The following is a 17,434-nucleotide window of genomic DNA, read 5'->3' as shown; positions in this document are numbered from 1 at the left end:
CAGTACTTTCTGTTTTCTACATGTTAACTACTCCCTAATCCATGTGCATGCATTTTCTTGAATCCCTACTGCATTCAGTTTGAGAATTAATCTTTTGTGCGGGACTTTGTCAAAAGCTTTCTGGAAATCTAAATAAACCATGTCATGTGCTTTGCAATTATCCATTGTCAATGTTGCATCCTCAAAAAAGTCAAGCAGGTTAGTTAGACACAATCTCCCTTTCTTAAAACCATGCTGACTGTCTCCCAGGATACTGTTACCATATTGGTAATTTTAACATTTTGGATGTTATTAAAGTTTACATATAATAGAAGTCAGGCTTATTGGTCTGTAGTTACCTGGTTCGGTTTTGTCTCCTTTTTGTGGATCAGTGTTACATTTGCAATTCTCCAGTTTGTCGGTACAACCCCTGTCTCAAGAGACTGTTGCATGATCTTGATTAGCGGTTTGTAAAAAACTACTTTCATTTCTTTGAGTACTGTTGGGAGGATCTCATCCGGCCCAACGGATTTGTTTATTTTAAGAGCTCCTAGGCCCGTTAACACTTCGGCCTCTGTTACTAACGTTATTTAAAACTGAATAGGTCCACATGTGTGGCATGTTGTCTGTATCCTCCTTTGTAAAAACTTGTAAAAAGCAATCATTTAATATATTTGCTTCGTCTACGATTTTGTCATTTGTATCTCTTAGACATTTTACCTCCTCTTTGAATGTTCTCTTGCTGTTATAATATTGGGAAAAAAAACTTTTTGGAATTGGTTTTAGCCCCCCTTAGCAATGCTCATTTCTATCTCTTGGCCTTTCTAACTTCCTTTTTGACTTAAAGGAAGTACTCTTTCTGTGTACTTTGTTCTTGGTCCCTTTTAAACATTCTGTAAAGTGCCTTCTTTCTCTGGATATTTTTAATTGATCTGTTAAATCCTTTTTCAGTGGATGTTTTCTCTGTTTTACTGCAATCTAATTCTGTTAGTCTCTGCTTCATTCCCTCATAGTTGGCCTTTTTAAAATTGTAAACCTTAGCTTTAGTTGTTACTTTTGTGGTTTTAAAAAGCAATTCAAATGTTGTGATCTGAGTTTGCCAATGGTTCTCTGACCTCTGTTTTAGTTATTCTCGCTTCATTATTTGAAAAGTCTAAATCCCCTCTAGTTGGTGCATTGACAAATTGCGTTAGGAAGCAGTCATTTATCATTTCAACCATTTCAATTTTGGCTGTTGTGCTCCCCACCGGGTTTTCCCATTTTATATGGGGGAAGTTGAAATCCCCCATAAGTATGGCTTCTCCTTTGCTACACACATTTCTAATGTCATTGTATAATAGATTATTTTGCTCTGTGTCTGAATTTGGCAGTCTATAGCATACCCCTATTACAATGCTGATTCAATTTTTGTCCATTATTCTGACTCATTTTGATTCTGTGTTGTTTTTTTCTTCCAGATTTAAAGCCTGGGTTTCAAGACTATATTTGATGTATAGCGTTACCCCTCTGACTCTTCTGTCCTGCCTGCCTTTCCTATACAGTGTATACCCACTAATATTATATTTGTCTCCATCACTCTTGGATATCCAAGTATATGTAACACCTGTCACATCGTAGTTACTTGTTAGTGCAGTAGCTTCAAGTTCTAACATTTTGTTTTTGAGACTTCTAGCACTTAGATAAATACATTTAATGGCCATCATACTATCTTACCTGAGTTTTTGCCCTTGTTTTGTTGTAGTCTCCCTTCTGTTTTTTTTGTTTTCTCCCCCCTTCCTTTCTAGTTTAAATGCTTCTGAACCTCCTTGAGGATCCTTTTTCTGAGTAGATTGGTTCCCTTTTTATTTAAGTGCAGTCCGTCCCGGCTATATAGATAGTCCTTGTTGTAGAATGTGGTCCAATTTTCAAGGAAGGTGAAGCCCTCCCATGTGCACCACGATTTCAGCCATGCATTTAGCTTATTTATTTCCAGCTGTCCATATGGTCCTTTGCAAGGTGCCGGCAGTATCCCAGAAAAATACCACAGTTTTGGTCTTGTCTTTTAATTTCCTTCCTAGCTCTCTGAATTTGTTTTGAAGGGATCTTGATCTGTCTCTTCCAATGTTGTTTGTACCGATGTGGACAACTACTACCGGGTTGCCTCCTGTTCGTTCTAGGGGCTTGTCCATGTTCTCAGTTCTCAGCACACTGTTGTTGTAAGGAGGTCCAGCCTGCGCACTGAACCTGCTGTGTTTCTCAATATGGAATCCCCGACAATCACGACCTCCCTTTTTGCTGTCTGGCCAGCACTATTTATAGGGTCCTGGATGTTGTTCCTTTCGTTCTCTTTATGTTTAAATTTTGAAGTGGATCAAATTTGTTTGATGTTTTGATTTCTGGTGGTTGTGTTTGACTACGTCTCTTTTTTACCCTGTCTCTGCCTGCTTGAATCCAGCTGTTTCGACACTCTTCTATGTCCCTGGTGGCTTTCTGTCTGTTAGGGGTGAAAACTTCCAAGAACTCCAGGCTCTGTCATTTCATACAGCTCCATGCATTTGGTTACTATGGCAAAAGGGTCAAACAAATACCGGCTTCATGATTGGTGAATTCCTCATACTGTATAATGATATTTCTACATGCCACTAATGTACAGTGTGCATAAAGAAATATACAAAAGCTTCGGTTTTGTCATTTCAGGTTTGCAGTTAACGTTTCTCCTGTGTTTAATATTTTGGGATTAGAGGCAGCAAAATAGGCTATGGTCATTACACAGAATTTTAATATATCTGTCAACATAAGTTTTAAAGGTTTACAAAACTCTAAAATGTTGCTGAATTTGTCATTCAGGGTTATTTTTAAAAAAACTATTTTGTCTGCTTGTTACTTTTTTTTTTGCAGCCAACACAGACCATTTTAAATGGTTCCAGTGTACATTTTTAAAGAGCTGACTCAGTAGCTAGGCTAAATGTTAAAATGTTTCAGGATTGGTTTTTGGGTGATGCTCTTGATGAACTATCAATGATAACACATTTTAGACAACTTACATCAGTAGAATACAATGCAAAATAGAAAATGTGTTTTTTTTTTTGGGGGGGGGGGGGGTTTGAATGTCGGTTTCGTGACAAACCGTGAATTTGTTGTTCTTTTATTGTCATTTGTGAATTTCTTTTAAAAATACTGTTAAAATTCCCGGGGCCCTATATGACTGCTACCATAATGCATAATGTCCTATCAGCTGCTTTCTGACTTTCTTTGTGCCCAAATAAGACTGTTTGTTTGAAATTGGGTCTTATTTGTGGACTCTTTCAGGGCCGTTGGTGCTGTTCTGCCGCTTTATAAATCTAATTTTAATATCTTCAGACTTCATTTACAAGTGAGCCCCACCTACAATTTGCACATGCATATAATGAAGGCTTAACACACCTTAAAATGCATGGCTAATGAGCTGCGGGGCCGGCGTAAATTCGGCGCTATTGCCTTACTCCCGTTGCAAATGCTTGATACCTGTCCCCCAATGTTTTTTTTTTCCTGGTTGACCCTTGCTCAATTTGAGATTGTCAGTTAACCCACCTTGGTAGCCTGAGTGCTAAATCAGACTCCTGGTACTGTATGAACAAAGCACTTTACTTAACGATCTTGTTTTCTCACAGCTCCTCGAGTGAAGAGGTGGAAGAATCATCTGGTCAGATACACCAGGTGTTTATACCCACGTCTTCTGGGGTTACATTGATACCGAACAAAGAAAATGAAGTGAACGATTCTGACTCAGACGGTCCTGTACTCTACAGAGATGAGGAAGATGAGGATGATGAATACACTTCAAGTACGGTTTCAAAATATTGTATTTCCAATATAAATGTCATTTTTCAAACCCATCTACTTCAAAAATGCAGCTTTTAAAAGTGAACAAGAACATTATGAATAGTATGGTAAATAGTGAAACAGTGATGGAAATGGAGATCACACATAAATTAAATAGGTAATTCATTAAATATTCATTTTTCCTTTTAGGCAAAATAAAGAATTATTTTCTGACCTGTATGCAGAAAGAAAATAGGTTGCATTATGATGTGACAAAGTATATTAGTGAAACAAGCAAATCAGTAGCCATCAGATTTGTACAGCATAAGCACTGGGAGTCCAGACCCACTCCAGTCTCATTGCACTTCAACCAACATGCATGCATTTTAGTTTTATACGCAACCAAAACACTTGAGGAAAGAAAGACCAGAGAGCAACAATCAATAGCATTAAAAACAGATAGCCCATTGAGAATTAAATAAATAACACCACTACACCAGAAATGATTTCTGCTTAAGACCACTTTCTACAATCCTCCCTGTGTTCTCATCTTTTTATCTTTATTTACCTTTTGTACCAACTTTTCTAATTCTCAGGTTTTATGTAAATTATTTCTACTCTTTTTCATGTATGCCTATGTAACTAACTAGTCACTCACACCACTGCAAGCTTCATGTCCCTGTGGAAGGGTGGTGGGCAATTCACTGACACACACGGGAGACAAAAGGTTTAATTGAAAACACAGCACAGGTGACCAGTTTCGTTTCTTTTCTTTTTTTATTTATTTTAGCCCGCAGAGGGCGCTGTTGTCCGTGGCCTGAATACCGGCAACGGTAAACAGGACCACAGAAATACCAATACTGGTAAACAGTTAAAAGCTGGCACACTCACAGGTGCTCTGAAATAATAAATAACAAAAGGCGAAAGAAAAGGGAAACTAAAACACAGTAATAAAACTACAAAATAAAGGTGCTGCTTATGCAGTGCCCCCACTGCCGCTAAGCCGGTCAGCTCGGGTCTCCGTCCTATACTGTTATGCAGTATACTCTGGGGTGGCCAAGGTTCCCCTTCTACTCAGACACGTTCCTTCGTATATGTAACAGTTTATTTTCTATATTATTTTCTTTCTCTTATTATTTTCTTTCTATATTATTTTCTTTCTCTAGGCTGGCTGTCTTCCTCAGCTGTTCTTTTGGTCACTCGCTCCAACCACTGGCGTTCCTGCCTGGTCTGTGTTTAAACTGGCCTCAGCCAGTGTCTCTGTGTATTCCCAATCACGGCTACCCGAATGCATAACCAAGCGCAGTACTTATGGGCCGAGCAATCCCCCAAGGCCTGCCTCTCAGCCACTCAGACAGAGGGAAAGCCAACAACCCTCTTCTCCACCTCTCTGTGTCATCGCCATGACTGACAGGCGGATCCTACGAGGCTGCTGCCCTCTTCCTGCAGAACCATGCATGCACCAGACAGTCAGCACAGATCTCCCCCCTGTTACATATCCTCCCCCTCAGAATGGCACCACCGGTCCATTCGAAAATCCAACACCCCCATGCCTTTCCGAGACAAAAAAAAAATCTGCGTTTTGATGCATTCCCTGCTCGGTGGACTACCCTAAAGGCATAGGGCTGCAGGGCCAAGTAACACTGCGTGATTCTGGCGTTGTTATCCCTCATCCAGTGAAGCCATGCTAAGGGGGCATCATCTGTAACCAGGGTGAAGTGTCGCCCCTGGAGGTAGTACCGGAGTGACTCGACTGCCCATTTTACTGTGAGACACTCCTTCTCGATGGTACTAAAGTTTTTCCTTGCGGGGAGGAGCTTCCTGCTGATACAGGACCGGGTGCTCGCTTCCCCGCACCTCCTCCACTGAACCGTATTTGGGGTAGCCTTCCGGGTGAGGTCTGTCAAGGGAACAGCAAGCATGGCAAAGCTCGGGGTGAACTTCCTGTAATAGCCCGCTAGTCCCAAGAAAGAGTGCACCTTGGTTTTGGTCTTAGGGACCAGCCAGTCAGCCATGGCTTTCACCTTAGCAATCAGCGTTCTGATCTGGCCACTCCCTACTCGATACCCATAAATACTCCGACTCACTCTTCTCAATGGCATATTTCTTTGGGTTAGCAGTGAGCCCAGCCTCCCGCAAGGATTGCAGCACCGCCGCTATCTTACACAGATGACTCGGCCAATCCTCACTGTGGATAACCACATCATCTATGTAAGCAGTGGTGTACTGCTAATGGGGCCGTAAAATGCGATCCATCATCCGCTGGAAAGTGGCTGGTGCTCCGTGCAACCCAAAGGGCATGGTCCTAAAATGGTACAACTCGAAGGGAGTCAAAAACGCAGTCTTCTCTCTGGATTCCGGGGTCAGGGGTATCTGCCAGTACCCCTTCGTTAAATCCAGTGTTGTCATAAAATGAGCCGTGCCCAGACGTTCCAGCAGCTCATCTACCCGGGGCATGGGATAAGCATCAAACTTCGATTTCTCATTAACTCGCCTGAAGTCAATGCAAAGTCGAGTTGACGTGTCCGGCTTATCCACTAAAACAATCTCTGGGACTCCCCTATTACACCCAGTCTGAGCATTTCGCCAGTCTCCGCCTTCATTACCTGCCTTTTGCACTCAGGTATACGGTACGGCCTCTGGCAAACTGGCGCCCCTGGCTCAACTTCAATGTGATGGTGGGCTACTCGAGTCTGCCCCGAGAGAGGAGAAAACACATCAGGAAACTCTGCCACCAGCACCCAAGCCTGACATTTCTGTGTTGGTGTCAGATTATCTGCAATCTGTACCGACCCCTTTTTCGCCAACACAGAAAGATCAAGTCCCAGGTCTGTGACATCATCTGCTTGCGCCACTAACAAAGTCTCCTGTTGCAACCAGGGCTTCAAGAGGTTTACATAATAAATGTGCTTTTCTCTCCGTTGCTCCAGCTGGCTGATCTCATAATCCCAACCCAGCGTGTAACCTCATAAGGTCCTTGCCACTTCGCCAGAAGTTTAGACTCAGAGCTGGGTAAAGCACTTTATCCCTCGGCTGAAACGTTCCTGACCGGCACCCCCTGTTATATTGGGTCTCCTGTCTGCATTGAGCCTGCTGCAAATTGTCATGCGCCCATTTTCCCACAGACTCCCACAGATGTTTGCGCAGGTCCAACACATACTGGACAGTATTGGTCGAATTATCCTGCTGTGCCTCCCACATCTCTCTGACCAGATCGAGCACACCCTGGGGTCTCCGCCCATACAACACCTCGAATGGTGAAAACCCCGTAGGATCCTGAGGTACCTCTCTGATAGCAAACAGAAGGGGAGGAATCAGCTGGTCCCAGTAGCGCATGTCACTGTCAATAAATCTGTGCAACATGTTTTTGAGGGTCATGGTTCTGACAGGGAAACTACCCTTATGCCTCAAGAGGAAAGTCTTCGACCAATGCGTGCTGCCATTGCTAACTTACGGATGCAAAACCTGGACCCTCAATGCAAAAATGACTCAAACATTACAAACAACTCAATGGAGTATGGAAAGATGCATGTTAGGAACAACAAGAAGAGACAGGAAAAGGAATGGAAAAGAGTGCAAACAAAAGTAGTATGATGTTACTATAAGAACGAAAAAACTGAAATGGCAGTGGGCAGGACATGTCCTGCTGGACCAAGGAGATACTAGACTGGATCCAAAGAGATATAAAGTGAGCAAGAAGATGACCTCGAGGAAGATGGCAAGATGAAATTAGGAAACATGCTGGAGTAACGTGGATGAGGGACGCAGCAGAAAGGCTTTTGTGGAAGAATCAATTCAAAAGTTCAGGGGCTCCCGAGTGGCGCATCCAGTAAAGGCACTCCACGTGGAGTGCAGGATGTGCCCTATAGTCTGGACGTCGCGAGTTCGAGTCCAGGCTATTCCTTTGCCGACCGAGGACGGGTGTCCTTGGCTCACCACGCACCAGCGACCCCTGTAGTCTGGCCGGGCGCCTGTGGGCTTGCCCGTAAGCTGGCCGAGAGCTGCGTTGCCCTCCGACACTGTAGCTCTGGGTAGCTGCATGGTGAGTCCGCAGTGTGAAAAAAAGCAGTCGGCTGACGGCACATGTTTCGGAGGACAGCGTGTGTTCGTCTTCACCCTGCACAGGGGTGGTAGCGGTGAGCTGAGCAAAATAAAATAATTGGCCATTCCAAATTGGGAGAAAATAATACAAAAAATAATTGGCAACGACTAAATTAAAAAAAAAAGTTTGAATGGTTTCTGAAATACTTTTATAATGTTCTCCAGAGTGTTCTGAAAAAAAGACACAATTTCCAAGATGCTACTCACTTTTTAGTGAATTTTTATAGGAAGAGTCAACTAATGGCAAAAAATGCCTGGGGGGCATCTCACTGAAATATGCTTGATCCTAAAAGGGTTCATACCCAGACATGCGCTGAAGAGGACGATTTTCTGAGCATCATAGATACAAAGGATAAAAAAAATCCTTTGAAGGATTCTCCTTCTATGAGGCAGTCTGGAGGCCCATTAGGACTATATGTAGAAAATCTACATCCTCTGCACCAGAGTAGATACATCCTACAGGGTACCTGCATGCCACGAAGATCATCTCTTTAAGCAGCCCAAGATGGATACCATCATGTCTACACCATCTGCGGGTGCAGCCTCCCGATCCTCTGCACCAGATTGGGCAGAGAAGAAGATTGATACCTTCCTGAAGAAGGACTACTCAGCCTCATCTGGTCAGATACACCAGGTGTTTATACCCACATCTTCTGGGGTTACATTGATACCGAACAAAGAACAAGAGAACAAAGAAAATGAAGTGAGCTATTCTGACTCAGACGGTCCAAATACATGCTGCCAAATATCAGCAGAAGCTGTAAAACCAGGTGTCTGCTTCCTGCAGACCCTTACCCCTGAGAACATGGAACTGGCCATGCAGCTTACATAGAGGGCAAAAATGCTGCAGATCCAGCTGCAGGTGGCATGTGATCGCATTGACACCAATGCTCTGGCTGTAGCAAATGTTGTCTCTTCAAGGCGGTGTCTGAAGATGAAGACATCCTCTTTTTAACCCCTGATATACAGCATGAATATTGGAGTTCCCCTTTCAGGGGGACTTACTATTCGGCACCGGTCTTAAGGATTCCCTGGCACATATGAAAGAGGCAAGACAGGCAATCAGATCCTGCTCGACAGCCAGGAGAGGTGCATCCTCCAGTAGGGGATATTTTAACAGGCAAATGTCTTTCAGACATCAGCCAAACCAATCATCTTTTGGAAGGCAGGTCAGTTTTCAACAGGACCAGGGTTCCAGGCCATATAGATCCTCCAGTGGCTATAATAAAGGAAGAGGTAGGCCCTCTACGTCTTCCTGACATTTTCCTGTCATCAACCTGTGTCTTTCCACCCCCTCGCCTCTGCCAGTAGGGGTAAGAATTTCTCATTTTCTAGCAACTAGCAGAAAATAACATCAAATCCCTGGGTCCCGGGGCTCATACAACATGGCTAGATACCATTCAGGGTTAAAGAAAAGGGCTTGTAACCAGGAGGTCCCCGGTTCAAATCCCACCTCAGCCACTGACTCATTGTGTGACCCTGAGCAAGTCACTTAACCTCCTTGTGCTCCGTCTTTCGGGTGAGACGTAGTTGTAAGTGACTCTGCAGCTGATGCATAGTTCACACACCCTAGTCTCTGTAAGTCGCCTTGGATAAAGGCGTCTGCTAAATAAAATCCATTCTAGGCCTCAGGGTTTCCAATAAATTCACTGTCAGAAAGGCTCAAGATGGTATCACTGGCCATCATCATCAAAGTATTTCAAACCTCATTTTTTCCATCAATGACTGTCAGTACCAGTTCAGGGTTCTTCATTTTGGGATATTCATAGCCACCAAGGTGATGGCCTGGCCCAAGTGGCAGCACACATCCGTGACATGGGCATCCACGTGTACCCTTACATAGACGATTGGTTAATGCGGCCTCCATCCAGGGAAAAGGTATTAGAACACAGAGACAGGACTCTTCACTTTTTTACACCTGGGCCTATTGGTAAACAAAGAAAAATCATCTCTCTACCCGGCACAATTCAACACAATCTGGGGGCCAAATTCAACACAATCTCAGGAGGAGTGTATTTCACAGAGGAGAGGGTGGCCACAATTTGGCAGATGGCAGGTCACTTCAACATAGGAGTCAGGCCAACAGCAGTTTTTTTTAACAGTTTCTGGGGCATATGGCAGCATCAGTTTCTCTGTTAAGGGACACAAAACTACAGAGGTGTCTCCTTTCTTCATGGAACCCGACCCTTCCAGATTTCCACCACATCAAGGTTTCTCTGGGAGCTGCAACAAAAGCAAGATGGTGGCGACTCTCACCTTGAGTGAATGTGGGGCTACCCCTGTCTCAATGACCAACACCTCCCTACTAGGGTGGGAAGCACACTTATCAGAGGCTCAGGTCCAGGGCACTTGGTCACCAAGACAAATACACCTCCAAATAAACTATCTGGAGCTTTTAGAAGTCTTCCTGGCACTGAAACGCTGCCCCAATTTTAAAGCAAAAGGAGGTACTAATTCTCACCAACAACACCACACCAAGGTTGTAAAATACATCAACCACCAGGGGGCACGAGGTTGTGGGAGCTGTGCCTTCTATCCATAATAATCTTGAACTGGTGCAGGACACAGGACATCACTATACAGGCAACCTACCTACCTACCTGGACTCGACAGTCTCGCAGACCTGCTGAGCAGAGAGATGGTTCCTCACAAATGGAAGATCTGCCCAGAGGTTTTACACTGAGTAATTAAACAAACTAGGTCACCCAGAAGTAGACCTATAGACCACAGCAGAAAACACCCAGTTGCCACTCTTTTGCTCCCATTTTCAGCAGAAAGCAGCCATGGCAATAGATGGTCTGTCCATTTCATGGTCAACCAGCTTAATGTATGCATACCCTCCCATGCCACGAATCCTAGCGGTGCTCAGGAAGGTAAACAGAGACAAAACCAGTCTCATCTTAGTAACCCCTTACTGGGCCAAGAGGTTCTGTTTTTCAGAGATGCTGGAAGTTGCAGAAGGGCCCTTGCACTTACCAGTGAGCTGAGATCTGCTGTCTCAGAACATGCTTCACCATAATACTTCATGGTTACAGCTAGCTGCTTGGAGATTGAACGGCAACAATTCATGAATCAAGAGCTATCTGAACAAGAAATTAACATCCTAATTGCTTCAAAGAAACTGTCTACTTTCCAAGCCTATATAGGCACATTGAGAGAATGTGTTCTCTGGAGCAATTCCAAATCTCTTCCCCACACACATATATGTATATATCTCTATCAACATTTTTATCTTACCTCAGCCACCTGTTCCACAAGTGTCTTCTATCCTCCATCAAGGTGTATATCTCTGAAATATCCAGTATTTTTCCCAGGTGGGAAGATCACTGGGTAGGTTCCCACCCTGTGGTGTCAAGCATTATTAGGGGGATTAACCACCTAAGGGCCACAAGGAAACATGTCATTACTTTATGGAGCCTCAGTTTGGTACTAAATAAACTCATGGGACCACCATTTGAGCCCATGGCGACATGTGATGAGTAAATTCCTTAAGTGCAAAACAGCATTTCTAGTGGCAGTGACATCAGCAAGAGGGTAAGTGAGCTGCAAGCACTGCTTATTGATGCACCCTACTTCCAGTCTTTCAGGGACAGGATTGTCTGCAGGTCTAATCCCTAGTTCTTACCAAACGTGGTAACAGAGTTCCATCTGGATCAGGTCATAACGTGTCCTGATTTTTACCCAAAGCCTCATAAATCGAAGGAGGGGGCCAGACACCACCTAATTGATGTCCGGAGAGCCCTGAATTTTTCATTCACAGGACTATTAATATTAGACCATCAGGACAACTTTTGTCTCTAGCTCACAAACTCAGGGCAATCCTGTCTCTAAACAGACAGTTTCTACTTGGATTACATCTTGTATTGAGTTTTGTTATAACCTTGATAAGAAACCAGTTCCGGGACAAAGCCACTTGGTAAAGGGAGTGACTACTACATGGACACAATTAAAATCTGTCCCAATTCAGGACATCTGCAATGCTGCTACATGGGCCTCTTTCGAGACTTTTATAAAACATAACTTAAATGTGTCTTGCTGTCAGCCTACCTTTGCACATTCTGTGTTATCAGTAGCTTCTTGCACTACATCTGACCTACCACCCTTTATCTACATCCTATGGTAGAGTTCACTTGGTGTGTGTTCATCATACGAGGTAAGAAGACGAAAACTACCTATGATATTGTTTCTTTGTAGGATGATGAATTCCACACACATGCATCCCACCCTCCTTCCCCCTTTTTTTCCTTTACTGTGTTTTTTTTTTTTTTTTAATTTGGACAACGTTACTAAATGATGTGGGGTTTTATGGAGGCGGGACACTGACTTTGGTGCCAAAAAGGATGATATCAATGATCTCTGGGAAAGACCCAAGCAACATGGAGACTTGGAGTTCGCTCTGTGTGTGGAGTTCATCATCCTACGAAGAAACCATATTACAGATAATCATCGTCTTTTTTAAAGTCTGCTAATATGAATACAGTTAGACATTCCCAGACTTCATTTTATGAAACTGTTCTAGACTGTTGTGAGCTTTTATAACAAACTATGTCTACAGTACTTTTAAAAAACATCCTATAAATAAGTTATATGTTGTGAACGGGCCCCATTTATTTCTGTACAAATCCTAATAAATTTTACATTTTTTCAGGTTCACTTGCAAATAAAATCCACCGGAAAGACACTTTAGCTATTAAACTCGGCAACAGACCAAGCAAAAAAGAGCTTAAAGACAAGAACATTTTACCACAAACTTCAGAAGAGAAAAAACAGGAAATCAGACAACAACTGTTCAGGTAAGGCATTCCAAATTCTCAATAAATGTGGGATTTGTTTACCATTTTATTTTAGTAATACATTCTCTCGCCTCTCAGTGATGAACTAAGTTTACTTAATCTTTTTGGCTGGTGCTTCAGCATAATAGAAATAGTATTCAAGGAGTCTATTCAGCAGTATTCAAAAACCTGTTTTTTGCTGCCATTGTTATTTTGCTAGTTGCTGTTTTTATATTTAGTCCAGTGTAAGCTTCCAGATGCTGTTTTCGGATATAAGTGCTTGTGACTATATACTATTTTCTGCTTAATTAAAAAAATAAGGCTACTAATTGAAAGGAATTAGCTTTTCGTATTTTTTTTGCATTTTCTTTTACTTTTTCACATATGCTGATTTATTCTCCATAACTACATGTGCGTGTATCGCTTTAAGAATGGAAAAGTGTCACAAAAATGACGACAATGTTTTCAGTTGTGACTGGTAAAACATTGAGTGACCAGCAACTGTGCCGGACAGTGGTTTTTCCTAGCGGAAACACTGATTGATATGGAAATTGTATATCAATATCGTGCATGTATTTCGATATCGAAAATATCAAAGTCTTCCAAAACACAGAATAATATTATAACACAATTGCAATATCTAACATATATATATATATATATATATATATATATATATATATATATATATAAACAGATACTTACACAAGAAAAGCAGTAACTTACTTTAACTTAGTGGTGCTTTGCTTCACAAAAACCATTGAGAAAAGGTCTTGTTATATTGTTTTAGTTCCACGCCATCATCAGCCAACTCAAACCCGAAATATTTCTATACTTCACTGCGCACAGACTAGCCAATCCGGAAGTAATTTAATCTTCTCTGCGTATATTCAGACATGACACCTCAAAAACTATTAAGTACTGTGTCATGCTGAATGTTGCATTATTTTGAGATGTGTTTTGATGTTTTAAAAGTACATAAAAACCATTATGCACACTCTCAACCTGTCCCTGGACTCTGGCTCGGTTCCTGCTGTCCTTAAGCTTGCCCGAGTTACGCCGGTACTCAAAAAACCCTTCCTTAACCCGGCTGATTTATCTAATTTCCGTCCCATCTCCAATCTCCCTTTTCTCTCCAAAACTCTCGAAAGCGTTGTAGCCAGTCAGCTGATGAAACATCTCACAGACAACAATATGCTTGAATCTCTAAAGTCTGGTTTCCGTCCGCATCACAGTACTGAAACTGCTCTGCTCTGGATTGTGAATGATCTCCTGCTCAATGCTGATGCTGATGCTGGTGCTCCCTCTGTGCTTGTCCTCCTTGACCTAACAGCCACTTTTGACACCGTAGATCATGGCATTATTCTTGACCGCCTTCAGAAGTATGCTGGAATCTCTGGAACCGGTCTTTCCTATATATATAGCTGCCCTGAACCTCGGAAACTGTCTGCTGTTGTCTTCCCCCACAGTACGAAGCCTTGGTGTACTTCTTGACAGCAACCTCTTCTTTGATGCCCACATCTCCTCCGTGGTCAAATCTTCCTTCCACCATCTTCGAAACATCTCCAAAGTCTTTCCCTCCTGGGTGCGGAGATACTTTGTCAAGCATTTGTCTCCTCTCGACTCAACTACTGCAACTCTCTATATGGTGGTCTCCCGGCACACACCATAAACTGACTGCAGCTAGTTCAGAATGCCACTGCCAGGATCCTTACCAGATGTAAAAAACATGATCACATCACCCCGTCTTGCCCTGCTGCAGTGGCTACCTGTAAAGTTCAGGATTATTTTCAAAACTCTCCTGCTCACCTACAATGCCCTTCATCACACAGGTCCCGAGTACCTCCTCAATCTGCTGACCCGCTATGTCCCTGCCCGCAAGCTGAGGTCCTTCGACTCTGTCCTGCTTGTTATGCCCAAGCAAAAGTGCACCACACTTGGAGAACGCTCGTTTAGCTTCATGGCTCTGATTCTTTGGAACTCTCTCCCAGCTTTGGTGCGTGATGCTCCCACCGTCATGTATTATGCATTTCACTGTATTTTAAAGTATTATGGATTTTCTTGTTGTATCTTGTAAAGCGCTTTGTGATGGTGGTCCACTATGAAAGGCGCTATATAAAATAAAGATTGATTGATTGATTGATTTTCTAATACCGAAAGTTCACATTTTAAAGATACATTAATAATAGTGTAAGTGCTCACCCCTAATATATATCAGGGTTGTTCCGATAAACAAATTCTACGGATCAATTAATTTTAATTAATTTTAATTGTGCATTAAAAGGGCATTTTGGATAGAGAGAGACATGCATGCTGCTATTTAGGGAAGAGCGCTGTCTCTCCCCGGAAGAGGTAGGACTGTGGTTTTAAAAAGGGGTTAAAGTTGTGTTGAAGTTGTGTAAAAATCATAATTGTTGTCTTGTTTTGTATAAGGATTGCTGATAGTGTGCTATGAATGTATATACGTATTTGGAACTGGAATGTTTATCTACATTGATTTAAATGATTGCCAAACATGTGTCTGCTAAGTTACTCGTGTGCATTGTACGGATGTGCTTTTGGTAAATTTTTATGAACGTTTAAACGCTTTGTAATGTCAGCGTTTAAAAGTTTAAACCATATCTACATACACACACACACACTGTCTTTATTACATTCTGATACTGACAGCCCTGGTTAGTATTTTCTACTCAAATAAACCCTAAATAAGATAATAACATTTTAACATTGCAAAGACTTAACTACAAAGTAAAAAAAAACAAAAAAAAACACGTACACATCAAAGTATATATTGAAATGTTTATATTTGTGGTTGTAATTATTATTATTATTATTAATTTCTTAGCAGACGCCCTTATCCAGGGCGACTTACAATTGTTACAAGCTATCACGTTATTTTTACATACAATTACCCATTCATACAGTTGGGTGTTTATTGGAGCAATCTAGGTAAAGTACCTTGCTCAAGGGACAGCAGCAGTGTCCCCACTGGGGATTGAACCCACGACCCTCTGGTCAAGAGTCCAGAGCCCTAACCACTACTCCACACTGCTGCCAGTGAAGATATAAATATATACATATTGAACACATTTTTGGATAGTATAATGTTTTTAGAATAGTGTGTTTCTTAAAGGCTCATTTAACAACAAAAAACAGGAACCTATTTTTGCCCAAAATAATATGTTTTTTTAAAAAAAAAAGAATTGAAAAGAGACAAACATCACCCACTGTACAGAGCCAATGCAGAATGGCTACAGAAAGTGAATGCTTACAATTGAAAAAAAGTTGGAAATACTTTCACTTCTGGAAAAGGTAATTACCAGTGATAAAATAGCACAATATTTTGGAATTTTAAAGAGCACTGTAACTGATATTAAAAAGTCTGCCTCAAAGATTTAAAAGTTTGTGGTCTTTGATAGTAGTGGTGGGATTTTTGAGATCTATTGTTTAGTATTTGATCATTACAACGAGTACTCGAATCAAACGCCACTCTCCTCTACATACTGTACTAGTGTACATAAACCTCCCAAACATTGCTATTTTAAATGCCAAATTAAAACACAATCAAGTAATATATTAAGTAATTAATACAATGTTTGCCTTCTTGTGCAGTTCATTGTACATGGTCAAGTATTACTAAATAACGTAAAGTATTCCAATTCCCGTATCCACACAACTTTACATTAAATTGTAAAAAGAGATGCCTGGCCTACCTGTTTGAAGTGTGTCTCAGAGGTCCTTTACTTTAGTGCAGTACTTCCAAAATACAAATACAAATTGTACTAAACAAACGGCCGTTCAGTCCAAAAGCTTACAGAACAATTTCTAGTGAAAAAAGCCTTCCACCTATGGGAAGATTGGGGAATGGGGTCCACGAGTCTGTGGCAATTGCAGCTTTTCCTCCCTTTGAAAGTTTTGTATGAACAGGTTTTTCCAGGCTTGCTGTTATTGTTTTATGGGCAGGCACAGTATTGGGATAATCTTACATCGATTTCACAACTGAGTCACACGCACTGTCCTCATAGGGTATAACGTGATCATGCCCTGTTCAGCCAAATCTATAGCAAATGTTGTTATGGATGTTTGCTTTTTATTGCCATCAGTAGCTCTATCTACAATAATTCTGAATGTTTTCATTTCAATCTGTGAAGCATTGAACTTTTGTTTTGGTGGTACAGCAATTTTGTTCGGCATAATTCTTTTCATACCATGGTTTTCTTGTCCATTTTCTCAAAATACTTCCAAACGTGGCTTCCTTTGTTTAGAGATGCCATTCCTACTACAGGCATAAACACACACACAGTGCACCAATGAAGCGCCAGATCAACTGAGAATAAAACCCACCCCAGTGTCAATCTTTCTGTTGCACCAATTAGAAAAGCTACTTGGAGGCAATTGCAGAACCCTTTCCTTTTTATAATATCCACGCTTACTGTGGAACTAGAGCAGTATGATACGCGACAAACTACTGATGATAAATTACTAAAATTAATGCACAAAAAAATATGCGTTTTGGTGACATTTGTCACGTGAACGGTTATACGTCTAGCATCCCTAGTACATTGTAACCAGCTTTGGTGAACACTGTGGTTAAATCCAGCGTGGCGCATTTGTCCTGACCAACATAATAAACTGCTGATTCAGTTATAAACCTCAGAGTGTTTTTTGTTTCCGTGTTTGTGCATTGCTAATACTTTTGCTATTTAGTGGTTACCCCAGAGTGGTTAAACAGTGTGCATATAACTGTGCTGCTCTGACCTTGGGGCTTGTGTGACTGAGTTGTCAGGTCTCTAAATCTGTTT

At 41.8% G+C, this 17,434-nt stretch overlaps 1 protein-coding gene across 2 annotated transcripts in view; it reads left to right on the top strand.

Annotated features, from left to right (window-relative positions):
- The window catches only part of LOC117410898 (phosphatase and actin regulator 2-like), a 207,203-nt gene that overhangs the window by 165,108 nt on the left and 24,661 nt on the right, over nucleotides 1-17,434 (top strand). For both annotated transcript variants that reach the window (XM_034921580.2, XM_059025370.1), the window contains 2 exons: nucleotides 3,609-3,781; nucleotides 12,509-12,653. In XM_034921580.2, coding sequence (XP_034777471.2) covers nucleotides 3,609-3,781; nucleotides 12,509-12,653 — 318 coding nt within the window. The remainder of the gene's footprint in view (nucleotides 1-3,608; nucleotides 3,782-12,508; nucleotides 12,654-17,434) is intronic.

The sequence above is a fragment of the Acipenser ruthenus genome, chromosome 6, assembly GCF_902713425.1.
Source record: "Acipenser ruthenus chromosome 6, fAciRut3.2 maternal haplotype, whole genome shotgun sequence".
In the NCBI taxonomy this organism is placed as follows: Eukaryota; Metazoa; Chordata; class Actinopteri; order Acipenseriformes; family Acipenseridae; genus Acipenser; species Acipenser ruthenus.
The sequence above is the reverse complement of the archived record's forward strand: the minus strand, read 5'-3'. Positions and strand labels throughout refer to the sequence as shown.